This window comes from Alosa alosa, chromosome 3, assembly GCF_017589495.1.
Source record: "Alosa alosa isolate M-15738 ecotype Scorff River chromosome 3, AALO_Geno_1.1, whole genome shotgun sequence".
Lineage (NCBI taxonomy): Eukaryota > Metazoa > Chordata > Actinopteri > Clupeiformes > Clupeidae > Alosa > Alosa alosa.
Genome location: NC_063191.1, coordinates 17367645 through 17385823, shown reverse-complemented (window position 1 = coordinate 17385823; position 18179 = coordinate 17367645). Strand labels below are relative to the sequence as shown.

At 47.1% G+C, this 18179-nt stretch overlaps 1 protein-coding gene across 1 annotated transcript in view; it reads left to right on the top strand.

The window, feature by feature from the left end:
- Positions 1–538: 538 nt before the first annotated feature.
- Positions 539–18179, top strand: part of LOC125291549 (plakophilin-4-like) — a 74919-nt gene continuing 57278 nt past the window's right edge. The window contains 2 exon segments of the mRNA XM_048238332.1: positions 539–651; positions 7420–7553. Coding sequence (XP_048094289.1) covers positions 7425–7553 — 129 coding nt within the window. The 5' untranslated portion in view covers positions 539–651; positions 7420–7424.

Here is an 18179-nt window from a genome sequence, read left to right as displayed (position 1 = left end):
TCCTGCGTGTGGACTAGCCTTGAAATGTGTCCGGCCTCATACCCTGATTTTATCACCTGCCCATACAAGCCTATAGAGTCATCCAGAAAGTCATTGAACATCCTCTGTCTTAACTTGTGTAACTTGTGACATGTTCAGAAATGTCTGATAAGCACACCTCACTCCTGTTCATCATCATGTGAAGGCGAAGGAAGACAGGAAATTGCTTTTAATCTAGAAAATGACTCACGGTCATTTATTTTATTTACATAAAGTACACCATTTAGTGTACACTTCCATTCAATAGTTTGGATCTAGCAGTAGTGATTCATGACACTACGGCCTGCCAGAAAGAGGTGTTCCCCGCTAGTGAGAGGTGTGTCTGGATGGTGCTCTTGATATGATTTGGACATGACATGACTCTGCTTCCTCTCCACTGGCCATTCAGTCCATGCCTCATAAAACTCAGTCTGATTTATGAGCAGGCATTGATGTCACAACATTTGCAGTAGTGTGGGAGAGGGTGTAGTAGAGGTCAAGGTGCGTGTCTCCCTCTGAAAGGAATTTTTCATTCGAAGCACTTTGCCATTTACTCTTCACAGCAGAGCAGACTCGGCACAAGAGTCTATTTAACTACTGTAGTCAAAAGGATTTTCAAGGACGTATTCAGAGGTATGTGAACGCTTATATTTGAACTAGTGTTATGCTTTTGGCATGGTAGTGTTTAAGGGAGGTGAGGCCTGTGGAAGATCCAGCGGGTGAGTTTTTGGGCTGATTATGGTGTGTTTTGAACAGCGGCTCCCTGGAAGCCAGCCCCGACTCTCGCTGGGAGAAATTACTCTTGTGTCGGGGCGTGTTGAAGCTGAGCGAGGAAAAACATTTTCAGCTGCCCTACCCAACAGAAAGTCAAACACTGCTGAGGCTAATTATAGCCCTTTTGTGTGTGTCTGTGTGTGTGCGCACACATGTGTTTTTCCCTCAGTCGGGTAAGAGGGTTCCTTGTCCGAGGGAGACTCGTATTAATCTTTGTTTGCCGCGTTGACACTCAACGTCTCTCAAAGACACAAGCCTCGGGAGTGTCTGGAAGAGGATGCAGGGCTCACTCGAGAGAGAGAGGGAGAGAGTGCCTCTCAGACAAAGTCATTACGGACTGTCGGAGTGAACGTGGCGGAGTGTGTTTTTGCCTTTGCAGCCTGTCAAGCTCACTGGGGCCCTGGTGGGTCTTACTTCTCTGGAATCGCACCCGTTAGGGACCAGCTCGCCACAATTAGTCAGTCTTGGCTGGGCGCAGTCTGTTGTGTGGCATGTGTGGCTCTGTGGAAACAGCCTGTGTTTGGCTTCAGAGTTTGTTCCTCGCAGTCTCATGCAAAAACGCAAAGCGCTGTTGGTTTAAAGCCATGGTTTACCCAGCTCTCCCAGCCTGATGGATGCCTTATTTGCCCAGTCACTGTGGGGCTGCACACTTTCAAATGTGATTCCCCCCCCCCACACCCTCTTTATCAGGGTTGAAATGTGTCATCGACTTTGCTTAGTGAAGTATGAAAAGGCACACAGGGCCACAAATATCACTTTTATACAGCAAAGTCAATAAGCTGTTTGAGAGAAGCAATTAACCATTGCAGGTCTAATGGGACATTAGTGAGGCTTCTTGGAGCTGTATAATGGAACACTGGGTCCTTCTAGTGCTATGTATTCCAGACTTCTCAGGCAGATCACTGTGTGTGATCAGGGAATTGATTAGAACTCTTGGGTATGTGCTAAATAGGACTGTTTTCCTTCTTGCCTTCCTTAAAGAATTGGTTTAGCTCTGTGGTCCACTTTTAATGGAATGTGGTGTAATTCAAGCTTTTTAAGACCGGGGGTATCCTGCATGTGCAGGATTATCAATCTTCAAAAGGTAGCAGGAAGGAAGTCATCATGGGCTTGTTGGCCTCTTAAATATCTGCAAGAACCACCTCTCAGAAACAAACTAAAAATAGCATTCTTCACCGCATAAGAAAAGTGGCTTGTCTTGCAATGGAAGCTCATAATTGATTTCACAAAAGCCTAGTTTAACAGTAATGCTGTGGCAAACCATCGACCACTAAGTCGAGAAAAATACCTTGATTTTGAGTCAAGGTTATACAAGACTTAAAGATTCTGGCACTGTGCCTGAGTTCAGGCGTTGGCCAGGTCGTTTAAGATTTGAAAAATAGACAATTATGCATCATGGCTTCAAAAATGTCTGGTAATGTCTGGTAACAAAATGTCCTTGCTTTAAGTCTTGTATAGAGGCTAATCCATCTCTGTTGGCTTGCAACTGGTAGTCTTCTAAACATGCTAATTTTCCATATCTGCTTGAGTTTTAACATTTCAGACTGAACGATGAGCCACTGGACTATTGTTCTGTTGAGACTCACTTGAGACGCAAAAATTTGGGCCAGCTCATAATTACCTCTTGATTTTCTTTTGGCACTCTGTGTAATGATTTCTGCTGGGTAAATGTGGCCTGGTTAATTTAAATGCCAATCAGTGTTCTGCAGCTCAGTGGCTTTGTGGCATGACCGTGACTGGCAGGCTGAAGGCTCCTTTAATCCCAAGTAAGATGACTCTCTGTGTCACATGAGCAAAGACTAATTCTCTCTCTCCCTTTTGTTACTGCATGAATTGCCTGATGAAATGTTTGGTCAGACTTGATTCTTGATACAGTACCTGATGGTTGGTCAGATAATGCTTGATTCTTTATAAGGTTTACCTATAATATTGTAGGTTACCGGGTCAGATGACAGCCAAGCATTCTTTGAAGTATTCTCTGAAAGTATGTCTGCACATGCTAATCAGGATATGGTTAGCCAGACAATTGAAAACAAGCTCCCTGTCCTCCTTATCACCTTATTCCACCCAGCCAATGCTTGTCTCTACGCTGTGAAAAGTGTGACTTTCTGTGAAACTTCTTAAAGGAGAATTCGTGTGATATTGACCTAAAGTGTATTGAAACATGATACCATGAGCATTATGTCTCATAGCCCATCTCGGCTTGTCCCCTGCACTCCAAAATCTGGCGGTCAATGGTGGTGCTTGTAAAAATAAATCACTGTTTTACACACATTGAGCCTTGGTCTCCACACTAATTCAGTGGAAATACATGGATTCCAGTTGCTGCTACTGGAAGAAACTGGAATCCATGCATTTCCACTAAATTATTTTTTGGAATCTGATCCCTTATCATACCTGTTCATTCTTACTCGTCATTTCGACTTATAAGTGACTAAATTCAAGATGGCTGCAAACGCTAAACTTAAATTGAAGATACTGTCTGTATAAATCTTGTAAGTAAACTACCAGTGCTTTTTAAAGTTCTTAATGTCTTTTTTTTAAATGTCAGGGCCCTCGGAAGTCTACCAATGAAGTGTGGAGATACATTGAGCCTCGTAAATGGTGTAAAACAGTGATTTATTTGCATGGCTATGCCGAAACCACCATTGAAAAAAGCTGTTGGTAGCATCGGCTAACTAAGCCAGATTTTGGAGTGCAGGGGACAAGCCGAGATGGGCTATGAGACATACGTTCACACTCGGTATCATGTTTCAACACACTTTAGGTCAATATCACACCGGAATTCTCCTTTAAGGGAACATGACTGCAATACTACCCAGACTGCTTAACTGTTCCATTTTAAACCAACCACTGGAATTGAATACATGTCCACAAGTTAAAGTTGTGCTTGTCAGCCTTTTTCAGAAAAAACGTTCCATTTATGCTTGAGCTTCAGCTTGAAATTGTTAATCAATTTTTAATCAGAGCTGTCAAATGTCCCTCAATGGGAACACAGCCCATAGTTCTGTGTTACTGCCTGTTTGTCAGTTAGTATTTAAAAGCTCTTGTTCTTGTCTGCCTTCCCCCGGCAGTGCTTTCCTCCTCTGGCATGTTTACCTCATGAAGCAGAAGACAAACAGGCCACTCTGAGGACGGCCAGCTGTGGGTCACCCCCTCTAATTCCCTGTCTCTCGTTAATGGTGGGAGGAGCGGCCAGAGGGAGACTGAACAGCAACCTTCTAGAAGTCTCCCGTGTGGGCCTTTTTGTTTTCCTTGACCGTTGGATCACTTCCAGGTCAGATTTAAAAGTGGCTGCTTCAGAGGGGCAGAGGGGTCTTATGGCTGTCCGGGGCAGTTTGTTTGAGGCTAGCAGGAACAGATGGGCCTGGAGTTTAAGCTGGGGTGATGCCCCCTTCTGCAGGTGTGTCTGAACTCTGCCCCCCCACCCCGGAGGCAGCCGACCTCTGCCAGATGTTCCCGTTACATCTGCATTTTTATGAGATCTGCAGGGCCACCAGCATCCTTCTCCTGAGCTCACCGTATACTTACCTGAAGGGTGAGGCCTTGGTCAAGCCATGACATCAGTGTTTGTGTCCAGAGTTTAGCCATAGGAAATTACATTACCCATAATTATAAGGCACTGCCTCTTTGCCCCAGATTCCTCTACTATGCCGCTCCTTTTTCCCCCCAAACGCTGACTCTTTCCCAGGGTTGCATTCCAGTAATTACTGTCTGACCGAAGCCCGTGGTGGATGCATTTAGCGTGTCTTCATCATGGGACCTCTTGCTGATCCTGACCTATGCTGACCCAGTCTGGGGGGAAAAAAACTTTCAGAAGATGTTGCATGTCTGATGGAGTGGTTGGTCGACATGTTTACCGCTCATCAAGTCTCCGTTCAAAAAGACACAGAAGAACCTGCCTGACCAGTACTCGTAAGACTCCAGCTCCCTCAGGACTTCAGTAGGTTTGTGTGTGTTCCATCATTACCAGCCGCTTGCCTCAATCCTCTACCAGTCCAAGGAACCTTTGGGACGTGGGGTAGATTGATTCCTGTGGAGTCCGCTGAGCCTGAGGATGGGAAATCTGGAGCATGAGCTAAGATTCTTTTTGACCTCTTTAATCTGCTGGGCTATTAGCTGAGGCCAGCCGTCGGCTTAGCCTTAAGTTGGTTCTAATTCCTAATTTGGAGGGAGCACAATTGGACAGGATTTGAAGCGCTTGACTACTTTTTTTTACTTCACTTTCCCTTTCTCTGTCTCTCTGGTGGTAGGATCATTATGCAAGATTTGCTCAAGCTGCTAAAAGATGATGATGATGATGATGAAATCAAACTTGAAATTTGGTTGAAAAGGGAGTGTGTGTTTTGTGTGTGTGTGTGTGTGTGTGGGGGGGGGGAGGTCGAAGAGAACAGTTGTTTTCTGCGAGGCTCTTGAGAATCTAGGCCACCGTCTGAGTTGTAAACAAGTTTACTTGTGTGCTGCTGAGTGAGCTCGCCGTAGCATTCCGTTTGAATGGCAGGCATACCCGACATAATTCCCCTTTTGCTGTGTGGCATTACCACGGTAACTGACGCTGCAATCTGTTAACCTGTCAAACCGCACATGTTCTGACAGATGTTTGTATTTGCCCAAGCTCCGCCGTCGAAGTGTTGTTTTATTTCCTCTTTTCGTCGTGGAGGTGGGATAGCTGCAGGAGCACGTGCGATTCCCACACTCAGAAGCTGTTTTTGTGTGTTTGGAGTGAGCGGGCGCATGCGGCTCACTTAAAGGCCTAGTGTGCGGGGCGATCCAGTCTACTCCCCACACATCCCTGTAATCTGCGCATGCCTCTGCTTGTCTGTGGGATTGATTTAAGCTCCTCAGAGACGGCGCTGCGTCTCCTTCCCTCCCTCCAGCGCGGAGTGGTGAGCCTGTCTGTGAGGCCGACGCCGTCCATCCCATACGCGCGAGGCGGAGTATGTTGCCTTGTCACCTAATACCCTGTCAATTATAGGCCCCGCTAACCTTGACGTGGTCATGCCAGCGATGTGATAACAGCTCCAGATACCACAGGCTCACATTTACAGGGTTGGGTGTCTTGGGGACCTCCAGCACATGGCACGGAGCTGCAGCCTCTTCCCAGGAGCTTAGTCTCAGAGAGCAGCACAGGCAAGGCTCCGCTGGGGTGGCAGGAGTTGTCCTTGTACTCTGTTTACATACGACAGTTGGTCAGAATTCTGTGAACTAGATGACACCACTGGTCACCAAGGAACTGACCAAATGTGTTTTGACATAAGGAAGTGTGTTGATAGGTAGGACAGCCGGAGGGGATTTTGGGGGAAATCTCTGTGTGTACTGAAACACAACACTCGGCACCTCTGCTCCGGATTAAACACAGCAGCAGAGAGAGATATTGTGTTATCTCATATCCCTTAAGCACAAGTGTATTTGGCTTTAAGGCAGTGCAGTGCAAAACAGCTTTTCATGCATTGCATGAATTTTAATGCACAATTTTTACAAAAATGTTTTATCTTTTAAGTTGCCAGTTCCATCATATGTTAAATCATATTAAACATGTATCCAATTTCACAACACAAGACATCTAGGAGTATTTAGCTACAAAGTACTAGATTTTTGAAAAACAAAATCGAGCACAGAGAGATAGAGAGAGCGTTGTGTTGGACAGGAGCCCGGCGGAACTGGCCAGTCTGGCCTAAATTAGGATGTCTGGCCCCTCTGGGAACATCAGCACAGTAAAGCCAGGCTGCAGCTCATGCTCCCGCTGTGTGTCTGTACACTGATAGATTACGGGTGGCTATGTAGGTTGTAAAGTGAAATGATGTGCACCTTCGAAGTCAGGGTGCAGTGTGGCCTGCAGTTACACGCAGTCCATTAATGGTCAGACCTTTACCGTCCATGCACGTGACTCTGTGACATTGGGAAATGTAGTAGGGCCTTGCTTTTGGGTCATCCAACCTTCAAAGGGCCGCCTTCACCTTCGCATCTCTCTCCAATCTGTGTTAAGTTTTTCTGCTGTCCTGCCAAGTCCAGGGTTCTTTTAGCATTCCTCACAGAGACTTAAGTTCACCCTAGTTGAGAGGGTTCACTTCCCTGGCCATGAGCATGCTTTCTCAGTGCTGTATTTAGTACTAAAAACCAGACTTGAGGTAACTGGTGATTTATTTATATATTTTCCTCTCTCGCTCTGTGCAAGAGTGGCCAAATGGGAATGACGTCATGTTCTTTCATGCTGAGTTGTAGACATGTGTTTTCCTCTGGTTTGTGGTTGCCCGTTATTGATTCCTGGCTCCGACCTCAGAAGCCAGTTTGAAGTCTTATCTCTGGGAAATTCCTCTGTGTAGCCAAGCAGAAACTGCTGCGGTGGTGTATGATTACATGCACGCTGTATGTATCCCCCAAATCCGCACAGTTCACTGCAAATCCTCGTGCAGCCTTCATATGTTCATCTGTTTTTATAAAGGGTGTCTGATGTTGTTTGTATGTTTGCAGTACTACAGACAGTGTGTGAGTGCTAGTGTGAGTGAAAGCAAAGACTGATTACATTACATGTGCCTGCCATGCCCTGTGTGTGTGTGTGTGTGTGTGTGTGTGTGTGTGGGCGTCTGTGGCGTGGTGCTGAACAGATTGTGCACTGTGCCCCTGCAGGAGGAATGCCAGCTCCTGAGCAGAGCCCAGTGATGGAGGAGGGGCTTCTGCTGCCAATCAGAGACAGAACGGCCAATCACGGCATGGAGCCCGACAGCACCGCCACCAACATCCTGGCCTCTGTGAAAGAGCAGGTACGGCGTCGCCTCTTTCTCGCCTTGCGTGTTTTCCTGTTCCATTGTTTTTGTTTTCCATTTCCTTCTGTCACTCCGGCTGCGGCCCCCTTCTGGAATGTTCTCCCCTCCATTCTGAGGACACTTATATATATCACAAACTCAAGGCTGCCATTTCATCACTAATTTGTTTTTTTCTGTTGTCTCTCTTTTTTTTTTTTGTGGTGTTGATTCTTTGGGGGGTTGCTCATCTCCCTCTCTTCCCTATTTCCTTTGTGTGGTTAGGGGATCAGGTTTAGATAGCTGTGGCTTTCCGTCAAAGGAAATAGTTTTGGCAGATAGGAAATGGTGACTAATATCACGAGTCTGTGCTTACCATCACACACACACACACACACACACACACACACTGCAATCTGAGCTCCACCATGTTTGGACAGGGCTTGGAAAAGGAGCGCGGTCTCCATGGGGACCAGTGTGAAGCCCTCTCTAACACCGCTTACTTCCTGCATGGCCACGAGCCTGACCCGGCCCCTCATTGTTGCTGACGCGACTCACCAGGAAGGGAGGCAGCAATGGTTGTAATCTTCTTTCATGTTTTTTTTTTTTTAAATAGAAGCACCTGGTGATGTCACTTCCTGCTCCTGTAGGAGTGCTCCCTGTGTGTCCTCGCCTTTCAGCCAGTCACTAGTCAGTCGGTCAGGACGAGGCTTGAATGTGCGAGAGTGCCGTCTGCTTTTTGGAGGCTCGGCTGTAGGAGACCTACCACTCGGGGAGCTCTTGTTTTGGGATTGGGAAGGCTGTAAACATCCCCTCCCTTTTGGAGTGTGCTCACTGCTCTTTGAAGAGGGACGTCGAGGAAGGAGGGAGAGAGAACAGGGGGGAGGGAGGGAGTGAATGAGGGGGAGGGACAAGCACTCCTGCTGGGTGTCTCACGGAGGTCAGTAGGCTCGGGAGTCGTTTTTCTTTCCGGATCTTTCCCTCGGCCGCTCGGCGGCAGCTTCCCTGTGACGGGAGTGGCGAGGAGTGGGGGACCTTCGAGGGATTCTGCTGATGTAAACATGATGGGCGCTGTTGCTGCAGCGTACGCTTACACTTACACTGTCACCGGTGGGGTGAGTTTTTGTTTTTCCATCCCTCTCTTCCCCATTCTCTCTCTTTCTCCCTCTCTTCCCCATTCTCTCTCTTTCTCCCTCTCTTCCCCATTCTCTCTCTCTCTCCCTCTCTTCCCCATTCTCTCTCTTTCTCCCTCTCTTCCCTATTCTCTCTCTCTCTCCCTCTCTTCCCCATTCTCTCTCTTTCTCCCTCTCTTCCCCATTCTCTGTCTTTCTCCTCTCTTCCCCATTCTCTCTCTCTCTCTCTCTTTACTTCTCTCTGTCCCTGCCTGTCCTGCTTTGCCTCATTTTTTTCCCCCTGTGACAAACTTTCTCTCTGTCTCTCTTTCGCACTCACTCACCCTGCTGCCCCCCCCATCTTCCTCCTCTGCCCCAATGCCCAAACATGGAGTCATCTGCCAACAACGCTGCAGGTCTCCGCTCGTTCGCTTGCTCTCTTTCTCTCTATCTCTCTGTCCTGCTCCCTCTTTTCCTGTGAAGCCGCCGGAGGAGTTTGTTTTTCCTGCTAATGTGAGCACTGTGTTTCCCTTTTCTTTCTTTTCTTTCTCCCTCGTTCTCCTCCGTGGCCGCGGCGTCTTGACTCCGCGCTATTAGCGGCTTTGCCTGCTTCTCTCCTCTTCTCTCCTAGTGAGCTCTGACCCGGCAGCTGTGTGATGTGTGTGTAATGGCTTATTAGAGACTCCATTTTCGGCTTATTACCCTCATGATTTTTCACACTCTTAGTTTCAGCCTCTTTCTTCTTGCCCCCCTGTTTTTTTTCTCTCTCTCTCTCTCTCTCTCTCTCTCTCTCTCTCTCCACCCCCAACTCTAATACACTCTCCCTCTTTCTTTGCAGCACCTTTAAAAGATTTCAGAATTAATTTAGCTTCACTTCTTTCCTCCGTCCCTCCCCACTCTTGTCCCTCTAATATTTATGATCTAGTTAAAGTTTCATGTGGTGTTGGTGGCGTTTTGTAGATATATAAGATGTGTGTGTGTGTGTGTGTGTGTGTGTGTGTGTGTGTGTGTGTGTGTGTGTGTGTGTGTGTGTGTGTGGCTACGGTGCTCTTCTTCTTTGGTGGTTTCAATCGGGCTGTAATGATTTTGGAGAGCAGCCATTCAGCACAAGCCCGTCAATGGCCTTTTCTGTTCATTCAGCAATTATGCTGTGTGTGTATTTAAACACTTTCCTCCCTCTCTCTCTCTCTCTCTCTCTCTCTCTCTCTCTCTCTCTCTCTCTCTCTCTCATCCAACATCCTTTTTTTGCTCACATTAGTTTAATATATTTTAATATATTAGTTTAATTTAATATTTGGTCAAGGACAACAGAGGTGTGTGTGTGTGTGTTAATATAGGTGTGTGTATATTTGCATTTGTGTGTGTGTGAGTGCTTTTATGGACCACTGTAGATATGAAGTCAAATATTACACTATGTCCTTATCAACTTATCACTTTTCACTGTGTGCTTTATAAATACACAGTATTATGTGTACATGTTTTGGATGGTCCCCTCAGGTTTTGTTGAGTAAAATATTGAGTTTCATGTAATGGCCACATGGTGATTCTCATTTCCTCTGCTGTTCCAACTGTTCATTGGATGCAAGAAATGGTATTGGTTAGTTCGATACAGGAAATTATATTCATTCATTCATTCACCCTTTATTTATTCTTGGAGGTTCATTTAGGGTAGTCCTTATTTTCAGTGAAGCGAGATTACAGTAACAATGAAATAACAAAAATATATTGTATAATAATTGTGGTAAAAACTATTAGCCTGACGTTGTCATACTCAAATTCTAGTCAGAATATGAGTCTGATACTGCTCCATTGGGACGTAATCATGGGGCGTGTTTCAATCGATACAGGGGGGAGAATGTCTCTGCACTCAATTGGATAAACCTAACCAATCAGAGCAACAAAATAGCTTACTGTGAGGTGTAGGAAGAAAACACACGAACCATCCTTCTTCTCCTATATCCCCTCCGTTTTTAAAAATAATTCTGTTGAACAGTGATATGCTACAAACATGTTAAACAGCTGGATAAGGTTGTCGCAAATCCCTCGAACAGGTGGTCAATCAGAGATTTCAAATGAACGAGGGAACATGTCGCAGTGCAACAGTGCTGTTCTCCCTTGATGAAAGTGAAACCACCAGTTTTCCCACATCTCAACTTTGGCCAAAGTTTTCAGAAATAATCGTTTTCAGTGATACAAACTCATTAGATAATATGAATTTTCCATCTGGGGTCCTAAAAGCCATGTATCCTTCTAGCCACAGCGTTTTTGTTTCAAACATAAGCCTAATCTAAGCGTGCTCAGATGACGTGATGGACCAGGCGCTGCTGCTCACCTGTACATTATCTTAAAGCCTGATTTGATTGGTCCGTCCGATTTAGGGCGAGTATACTTGCCACACAATGGAGCAATGCCAGACCGAACTTCCCGTGGGGCGGGACTAAGTTCAGAATGGCACCCAGGCTAAAAAAACTATAGGCCTAGGCCTATAAATAAAACAAAATAAAATAAATAATAAGATAACCTACAGAACATTATAGAGGATGAAGGGAAACATTTAAATGTACTTAAAACAAGTACAATTTGACATAGGAACATGCAGTTGAGTCAGAATGAATAGTGAGAATGCTAAGAAAACGGCTGTATTGTATCAGGTTTTAGAGTACATCTACACGAAACCAACGGGTGCATTGGTTCGTACCGCTTTCACACCTTTAACGATAGCGGTACAGAAAAAAACTTGCGTGCTGGCACACAGAGGTGAAAGCGGCTAAAAGTGCTGTGGTGCATATGCCAGACCTGTCGATGGCGCCGTGAAAGGCCGTGCAGAGGCTTTATTCACATTTAATTTGCATAGTCAAAGCAATTTGTTAAATCAGTCGCATGAAATAAGGAGACTAGCCTACAAAATTCTATTTAACTGTTAAACTAATAAAGTTCATTTTCAAGGTATGTGACTGCTATGTGGAAATTTAAATGCTTTTATGTTTTGCATTAGGTCTGGTATAGAGCACATTAGGCTACACTGGAGAAAACATTAACATGCGTTAGTCATTTTTAGTCAGTCAGGTTGTAGTAAGTTAATGATTAAAGTTAAGATAACTGTGTGCTTTCTGTGTGCTTCTTAACCACTTAACCACAAAAGGCTGATACCTTGTGCACATAAATCATGACAAGGCAAAGAAAAAACATTTTAATATGACAAACAAATGGGTTGGTTTGTTCTGACAAGTAGTGTCAGGTTGAGTGCAGTGGCTGAGTTGAAGGGTGGGGGCTATGTCATCATAAAATTGCCGGCTCTGCCGGTTTCAAAAAATCCCACTTCAGAACCCGGTTACAAAAACTATCGGTTACAGCCTCCTAAAATGCCGGCATCGTGTACACGCAAGGCCTAACCGATAATATAAATTCACCGGTTTCCAGCGTTGTGTAGACGGCACCTGACTTTCTATTTGGCCTCCTGTGTCCAGAAACAGGCATTTTATGATGTTAATCACCGGCCTGGACTCTCCAGAGTAGACCACAGGCTGCAAAATGCATCCCCATAATGCGGCTCTTTGGCACTTCCCAGCCCAGTGGTGTGCTCCCTCCAGCCAAATTACATCTGCATAAACACAGAGCACCTGGAGTCTGCGCCGCGTCACAGAAACAGCCCAGCACTGGAAACGCACAAACCAGCTTCTGCGTCCAGGACACAATGGCTGCCGGGGACGGTAGTCTGTTTAGAGGCCCCTGAGTGGTTTCCACTCTGCCTTTCACTGGTTATCATAATTGGCCCTCGACTGAGAGGCCTCCATACTTCAGCTGCGTCTGGCAATATTGGACATCTTCACTCCCCATCTGAGATGTCGGAGGAAATGTAGAGCTTGAATGATGATACAACATCCACTTCCTCTAATGCCGTATGATGAGTGGGCTCACTAACAAGCTCTTCACTGATTCTATTCGCTTCCTCCATGCTGGGAGGCTCCTGTGGAGACAACTGCCTGTGGAAAGGATGCACAGAGAGGGGGAGGAGGGAGGAGGGAGGAAGGGGTGTGGGGCTCTTGTCTTTCACTGCTGTTTCCTCGAACCCCCCCACACACACACACCTTTGTCTTGCACGCTTCCTCGGATGAGTCCCCTATTTTTAGCCCTGTGTGGAGTGGACAGTAGACATAGGGGCCAGGAAAGGCACTGACTGAGTGGAGAGCACGGCTCCTGGAGCTGCCCACTGATTACTGCCTACCACCACCACCACCACCACCACCACCACCACCCACCTCGCTGGCCCTGGAGAGGCGGATGGCTGCGGGGCTGGAGAGTTCCTCCCCGCTGAGCCCTCACCATTAGCCACCGCCGCTCGCAGCCTTAACCCCTCAGCGCCCTCCGCGGCTTAGCCAGCCAGGCTCCCATTGGCCGAGGCCGTGACATGGCAAAAGGCGTAAGAGACCACCTAATAGGCGCTGTCTCGTGGGAAGCCGAGAGGTGCCAAAGGTTAACTCTCTTATCTGTCTTGTCGTGGGAGGTTTACATGGAGATCCCATAGACATCTCAGGTCATGTCCAAGTCCTGTAGTCTATACACACAGACAAGCGGCCATAAATAGTCTGCACTGACAGACTCAACAGTTGCACAGGCCAAGCACAGAATAATATTTTACCCTCTGCATCCTGAAGTCAAGAGTGTTTTTTCAGCACTTTGAATAGCGAGCTTCGCCTTGCTGCCCGGTAGCTAGGGCCCATTGTGGCTGATCTGGACAGGCTTCCCTCAGGTCAGTCCCAACTGCAGGGGCCACCTCTGCAGCTTAAAACCGTTGGGAATTGGCTTAAAGCGCTTTTGTGCCTGGAGCAAAAGAAAGCCCATCTCCTCAGCCTTCTCCACCCACCCTCACTGTTGTCTGTTGAGGATGGCGGACATTATTCAGCCAGGATGGCGGGTGTGTGCCTGTGCCTGTGGTAAGAGGATCAGAGGGAGAGAGAAAGAGAGAGAGAGGGGAAAATGAAAGTACTGTTGTGCTTAGTGCCTTTTCGCTCCGGGCCAGCCATGCGAAGCGTTGCCTTGGTGTTTGTCCTCTTTAATAAGGACGGAAGGAATGGAGAGGGCTTGGCCAAATGTTTGCCTCCATTTTTTTTCTCTCTCCTCCTCCTTTCTCCCCCCCCCCCCCTCCTCCTCCTCCTCCTCCTCCTCCTTCGGTCTCCCTTTCACCCTCTTCCCAACCCCTGCCAGTCAAGTTTCTCACAAGACTGAACATTTTCTTCTTCTTGTTGTGACTTCAGCGAAAGCTCGCTCTAGCCTGGCGCTCGTGCTGACTGCCGCCGCTGGGAGACTGGCTCTCTTATTAAAAAGCGATCCTCTTAAGGACTGTCCTCATGTCATTTCCCAACTCATTGCTCCTCCTGAAGCACGCCGCTGCAGTGTTTGTTTCTCCTCATTGGCTCTGCTGGATTCCATTACATTCAGAGAATATTAATTTCTCTCTCTGTCGCTCTGTCTTCAGCTGTAGGCAGAGTTTTGTGTTTTTGCGCGTTTCTGTGGGAGTGAATGTCTACACACATGTGGTGGTTTAAGAGCACGTGTGTTTGTGTGTGTGTGTGTGTGTGTGTGTGTGTGTGTGTGTGTGTGAAAGAGAGGGAGTGTGTTTGTGTGTGTGTGTATGTGTGAGCGAGGGAGAGAGGGAGAGAGTATTCTGAAGCAAGAGAGACTTCTTGGCAGCCCAAGGACCCAGCTCTTCACCAAGGCTGGTACAGGCCAGTTAAAGTGGCCAGATTTCCGTGGGTGACCTTGCTTCAGTGCTCCATTAAAAAAAGAAAACACCCTCAGCCTCCTCCTCCTCCTCCTCATCTCTCCTCTGCACTCTGAAAACTGAGCCGAAGAATAGAACGCCTCTTTTCTCTTGAGACAGCCGAGCTCTCTGCGAAATGTTTGCTGAGCTCTGATACAATCAGGCGTCAAGTGAGTAAGAAGCTCTTCTTCTCTTCTGGGCGGTTTTAACCTGTATAGGAGTTTAACTTTCTTATTTTTATCCAACAACTGCAGCGCAGGGAGAGAATGACTGCAGTGGCCTTGCTCTGGATGCCCTCATTGTTCTTAAACCTAAACCTAAAATCCTGAGAGGATACAATCTCAAAAAAGTTTCTTTGAGGGGTTTGTGTGTGTGTGTGTGTGTGTGTGTGTGTGTGTGTGTGTGTGTGTGTGTGTGTGTGTGTGTGTGTGTGTGTGTGTGTGTGTGTGTGTGTGTGTGAAGGGAGTTCTGTTGGAAGGGTCTGATCCATAGGCTGGCGGAAGGAGATGAGGGGCAATCTGCTCACCAGTAGACTCCATGGGTCAGAAGGATATGGCATAGCCTTTGCAGAAGACTGGCAGTGGGACAACAGAGCCTTCGCCGCTCAATCAGTGTCATTAGTGATATGCTAAGCCTCGCCATCATCATCATCACTGTCAGTGTTGGTATCCAAAGGGTTGCCACTGAAGGAGCTGTGTGCAACAGGGGTTGTGAGGAGAGTGTGTTGTCCTTGGATCACATGTGGATGATTGAATGAGAAGGGGAGTGGAGGTAGAGAGGGCTGGAGGCTGCCTCTGTGCCCAGCTGGATGGTCCCTGCTGTGGCGGCCACCCGCTCCGGAGCCGGCTGCAGCAGCCTCCCTGAACAGCACTGCACAGCAAGGGGCTCCATTCTCTGCATTCTCATACATGCTGCCAGCCCCCGTCTGAAATATTGCAAAGCTTTTTTTTCTTTGTTTTTCTTTCTTTCTCTCTCCCCTCTCTTGCTCTCTCTCTCTCTTCCCATCACTCACTCGCTCATGCATTGTCTTTCACACTATTCAGTGTAATAATAGAAGGATTTGAGGGGAAAATGGGATTTCAACCACTGCTACACGGCAACTTTTTTTTTTTTTTTATTTTGTGGTGACTGCTTTAGTATCGAACCCGTTGTGCAGCTGTGTGTTTGTGGGTGTTACTCTTGCGGCGCGGATCACGGTCTCTCTGTGTGTGTGTGTGTGTGAGTGTGTGAATGATTGTGTGGCTGCATTGTCAGGGAGCTTCTCATCTGAGCAAGGGACACAGATTGCTTTTGTGTTGGATTCTATTGAGCCAGAAAAAAGTGGCATAATCAACAGATAATGACTGCAGGCTTGCTTGTTTTTTTTCCTTCCTCGTATGCCATTTGAGTCTACAGAGGAGTTGGGAGGGAACGCTAGCAGCAGTGCTTCACACTGATGTGAGGGAAAACACACACACACACACACACACACACACACACACACACACACACACACCTGGCCTCCACCTGGTGCGTTAAATTTGCAAGAGCAGAAACTGTAGTCAAATCTTCTCTGCCTGCTACAAATCACACTCGCCCCTCTCGGTGGGGAAGCGGCCACGGATGAGATGCTAAGATTAGAAGTCTGGATGTGGAGCAGACTTCACCTCACAGCCCCCCCTCCTTCTCTCTCTCTCCTTCGTCTCAGCCACTACCCATCAACTGAAGCGGGAGAATCGCCCCATCACATCACCAGATGTAGCGCCGATGGCCTCTTTTTTTTTTAATGGCCATTTAATGATGCATACTGGATGACTTATTTCTCCTTACATCGGTCCCATGGTCCAGTTTTCACATCTCTGTGATGAAGTGGATATTCTGAGTGTGTCTGCTCTCTCTCTCTCTCTCTGTGTTGTGGGTCCCCTGTTGGCGTCTCGTGTCTCTTGCTGTCTCTGGTGTGTTAAATCAGTGCCAGTCTTTTGGCTGTGGACCGGACGGTGGAACAGAAGAGTTGGAATTGTGCCTGCGTTTTTTTGTTTTTTTAATGGTGGGGTTTGGACAGCCGCTCAAGAAGCCTCAAGAACAAGACGGCTAACTGTAACAGCAGAGTCGCTTCCTCGTGGCCAACTCCATGGTTTTTCCCTCTGGAGGTTTGTGTGTGTGTGTGCGCACGTGTGTGTGTGTGCGCTTCTTTCATCAAGCTTTATCTTAGCCCACCACCGAGAGGCGGTTGGTTGTGGAGGAGATTAAGAGTGAGGGGGCCTGTGGGGAGGATCTGTGGGCCTCTAAACGGTGGGAGATTATGTGCTGGAGAGGTGCAGCGTCTGAGGGCACAACAGCTCCAGAGACCCTGGCTTCACATGAAGGAGAAGAGGAGGAGGAGGAGGAGGAGGTAGAAGGAAGGAAAAGAAGGATGGAAAAAGAGGAAGAAGTGGAGGAGGAAGGAGGCAGGCATCGAGGTGGAGGCACAGCCCCGTCACATAACGACAAACCGATGAATGGGATAGACGTCATGAAAGAGAGAGAGGTATAAAGAGATGTCAGGGATGGGTGAATTGAGCAGGGAGGGATGGCTGTTCCATAGCTCCATTTGTGCTCATGAGCTGAGATGGGAGGATTATTCGACACACATATGCAGTGTTTCCCACATAATTGAATTCTATTTGTGGTGGTAGTTTTGCAGAATTAGCTTGAATGCAACAGTTTTTAGCAAATTAGCATAGCGTGGTTATGATGCTAACCAGATTTAAGCACAATTTAGTACAACCTGGAAAATCATTGTGTGGTGGTCAATGTTGATATTGTGGTGGGCCGCCACAAATAAGTCAATGTATGGGAAACACTGATATGTGACCCTGCAAGGCGAAACCAGTCATCTTGCGCACAGTGCTATTTTGAGAAAATCCACGATAAACAAAGTAAGCTCTCTATCGTTCTTGGCAGATGTAAAAGTATCTTAGCGATACTTTTTGCAATACCCTCGATATACATATCGTTGGAAAGCTTAGTCAATGGTCGTTCATGTGAGCACATTAACTTAATTTAGTAAATTTTACCAAAACGACTGGTTTCGCCTTGCAGGGTCACCTATACGGTTGGGTGGTGGTTGAATGTCCTGACTGAACAGCAGAGAGTTAAAGGTCTAGGGTACAGGGATATTGGAGGCATTTGTCCAGATTCTGTCCTACTTCCTGCAACTCTCACAGACCTAGAGGGACTGTTGTAAGGCTGAACAGAAAAAAAAGCCATCTCTTGTTTCTGTCCATGCTTGGCTGCCAGGTTGGGAACGATTATGTAATGTATGACCCATATTTACATTTGTGTGTGTGTGTGAGTGAGAGAGAGAAAGAAATCCAGTGAGAACTACAGGGCTTATTCTCTTCCACCATCATTCTCATTCTCATTCTCTCTCTCCCTCCCTCTCTCTCTCTCCCTCCCTACCTCTGTCCCACCCCTCTTCGTCTCCAGTGTTTTTGAGGTGTTATCCTCCGGTCCTCTGGCCCTCCTGCTGTGGGAGCCTCCGGTGTGGAGCTGTGTGTGTGTTTTCTTGGTCAGATATTTATTTAGGTGCTCCTTCCTGTGATTGAACCCTGTGGTGTGTGTGTGTGTGTGTGTGTGTCTGTGTGTGTGTGTGTGTGTGTGTGTGTGTGTGTGTGTGTCTGTGTGTGTGTGTCTGTGTGTGTGTCTGTGTGTTGAAGCCCTCCCGTTGGCAGATGGGCCCATCCAGGCATGTTTGGCCAAGCTCCTCAGAGCTAAGCTGAGCTGAGTGTGGCATGCAGGGGGGTCATATGGAGG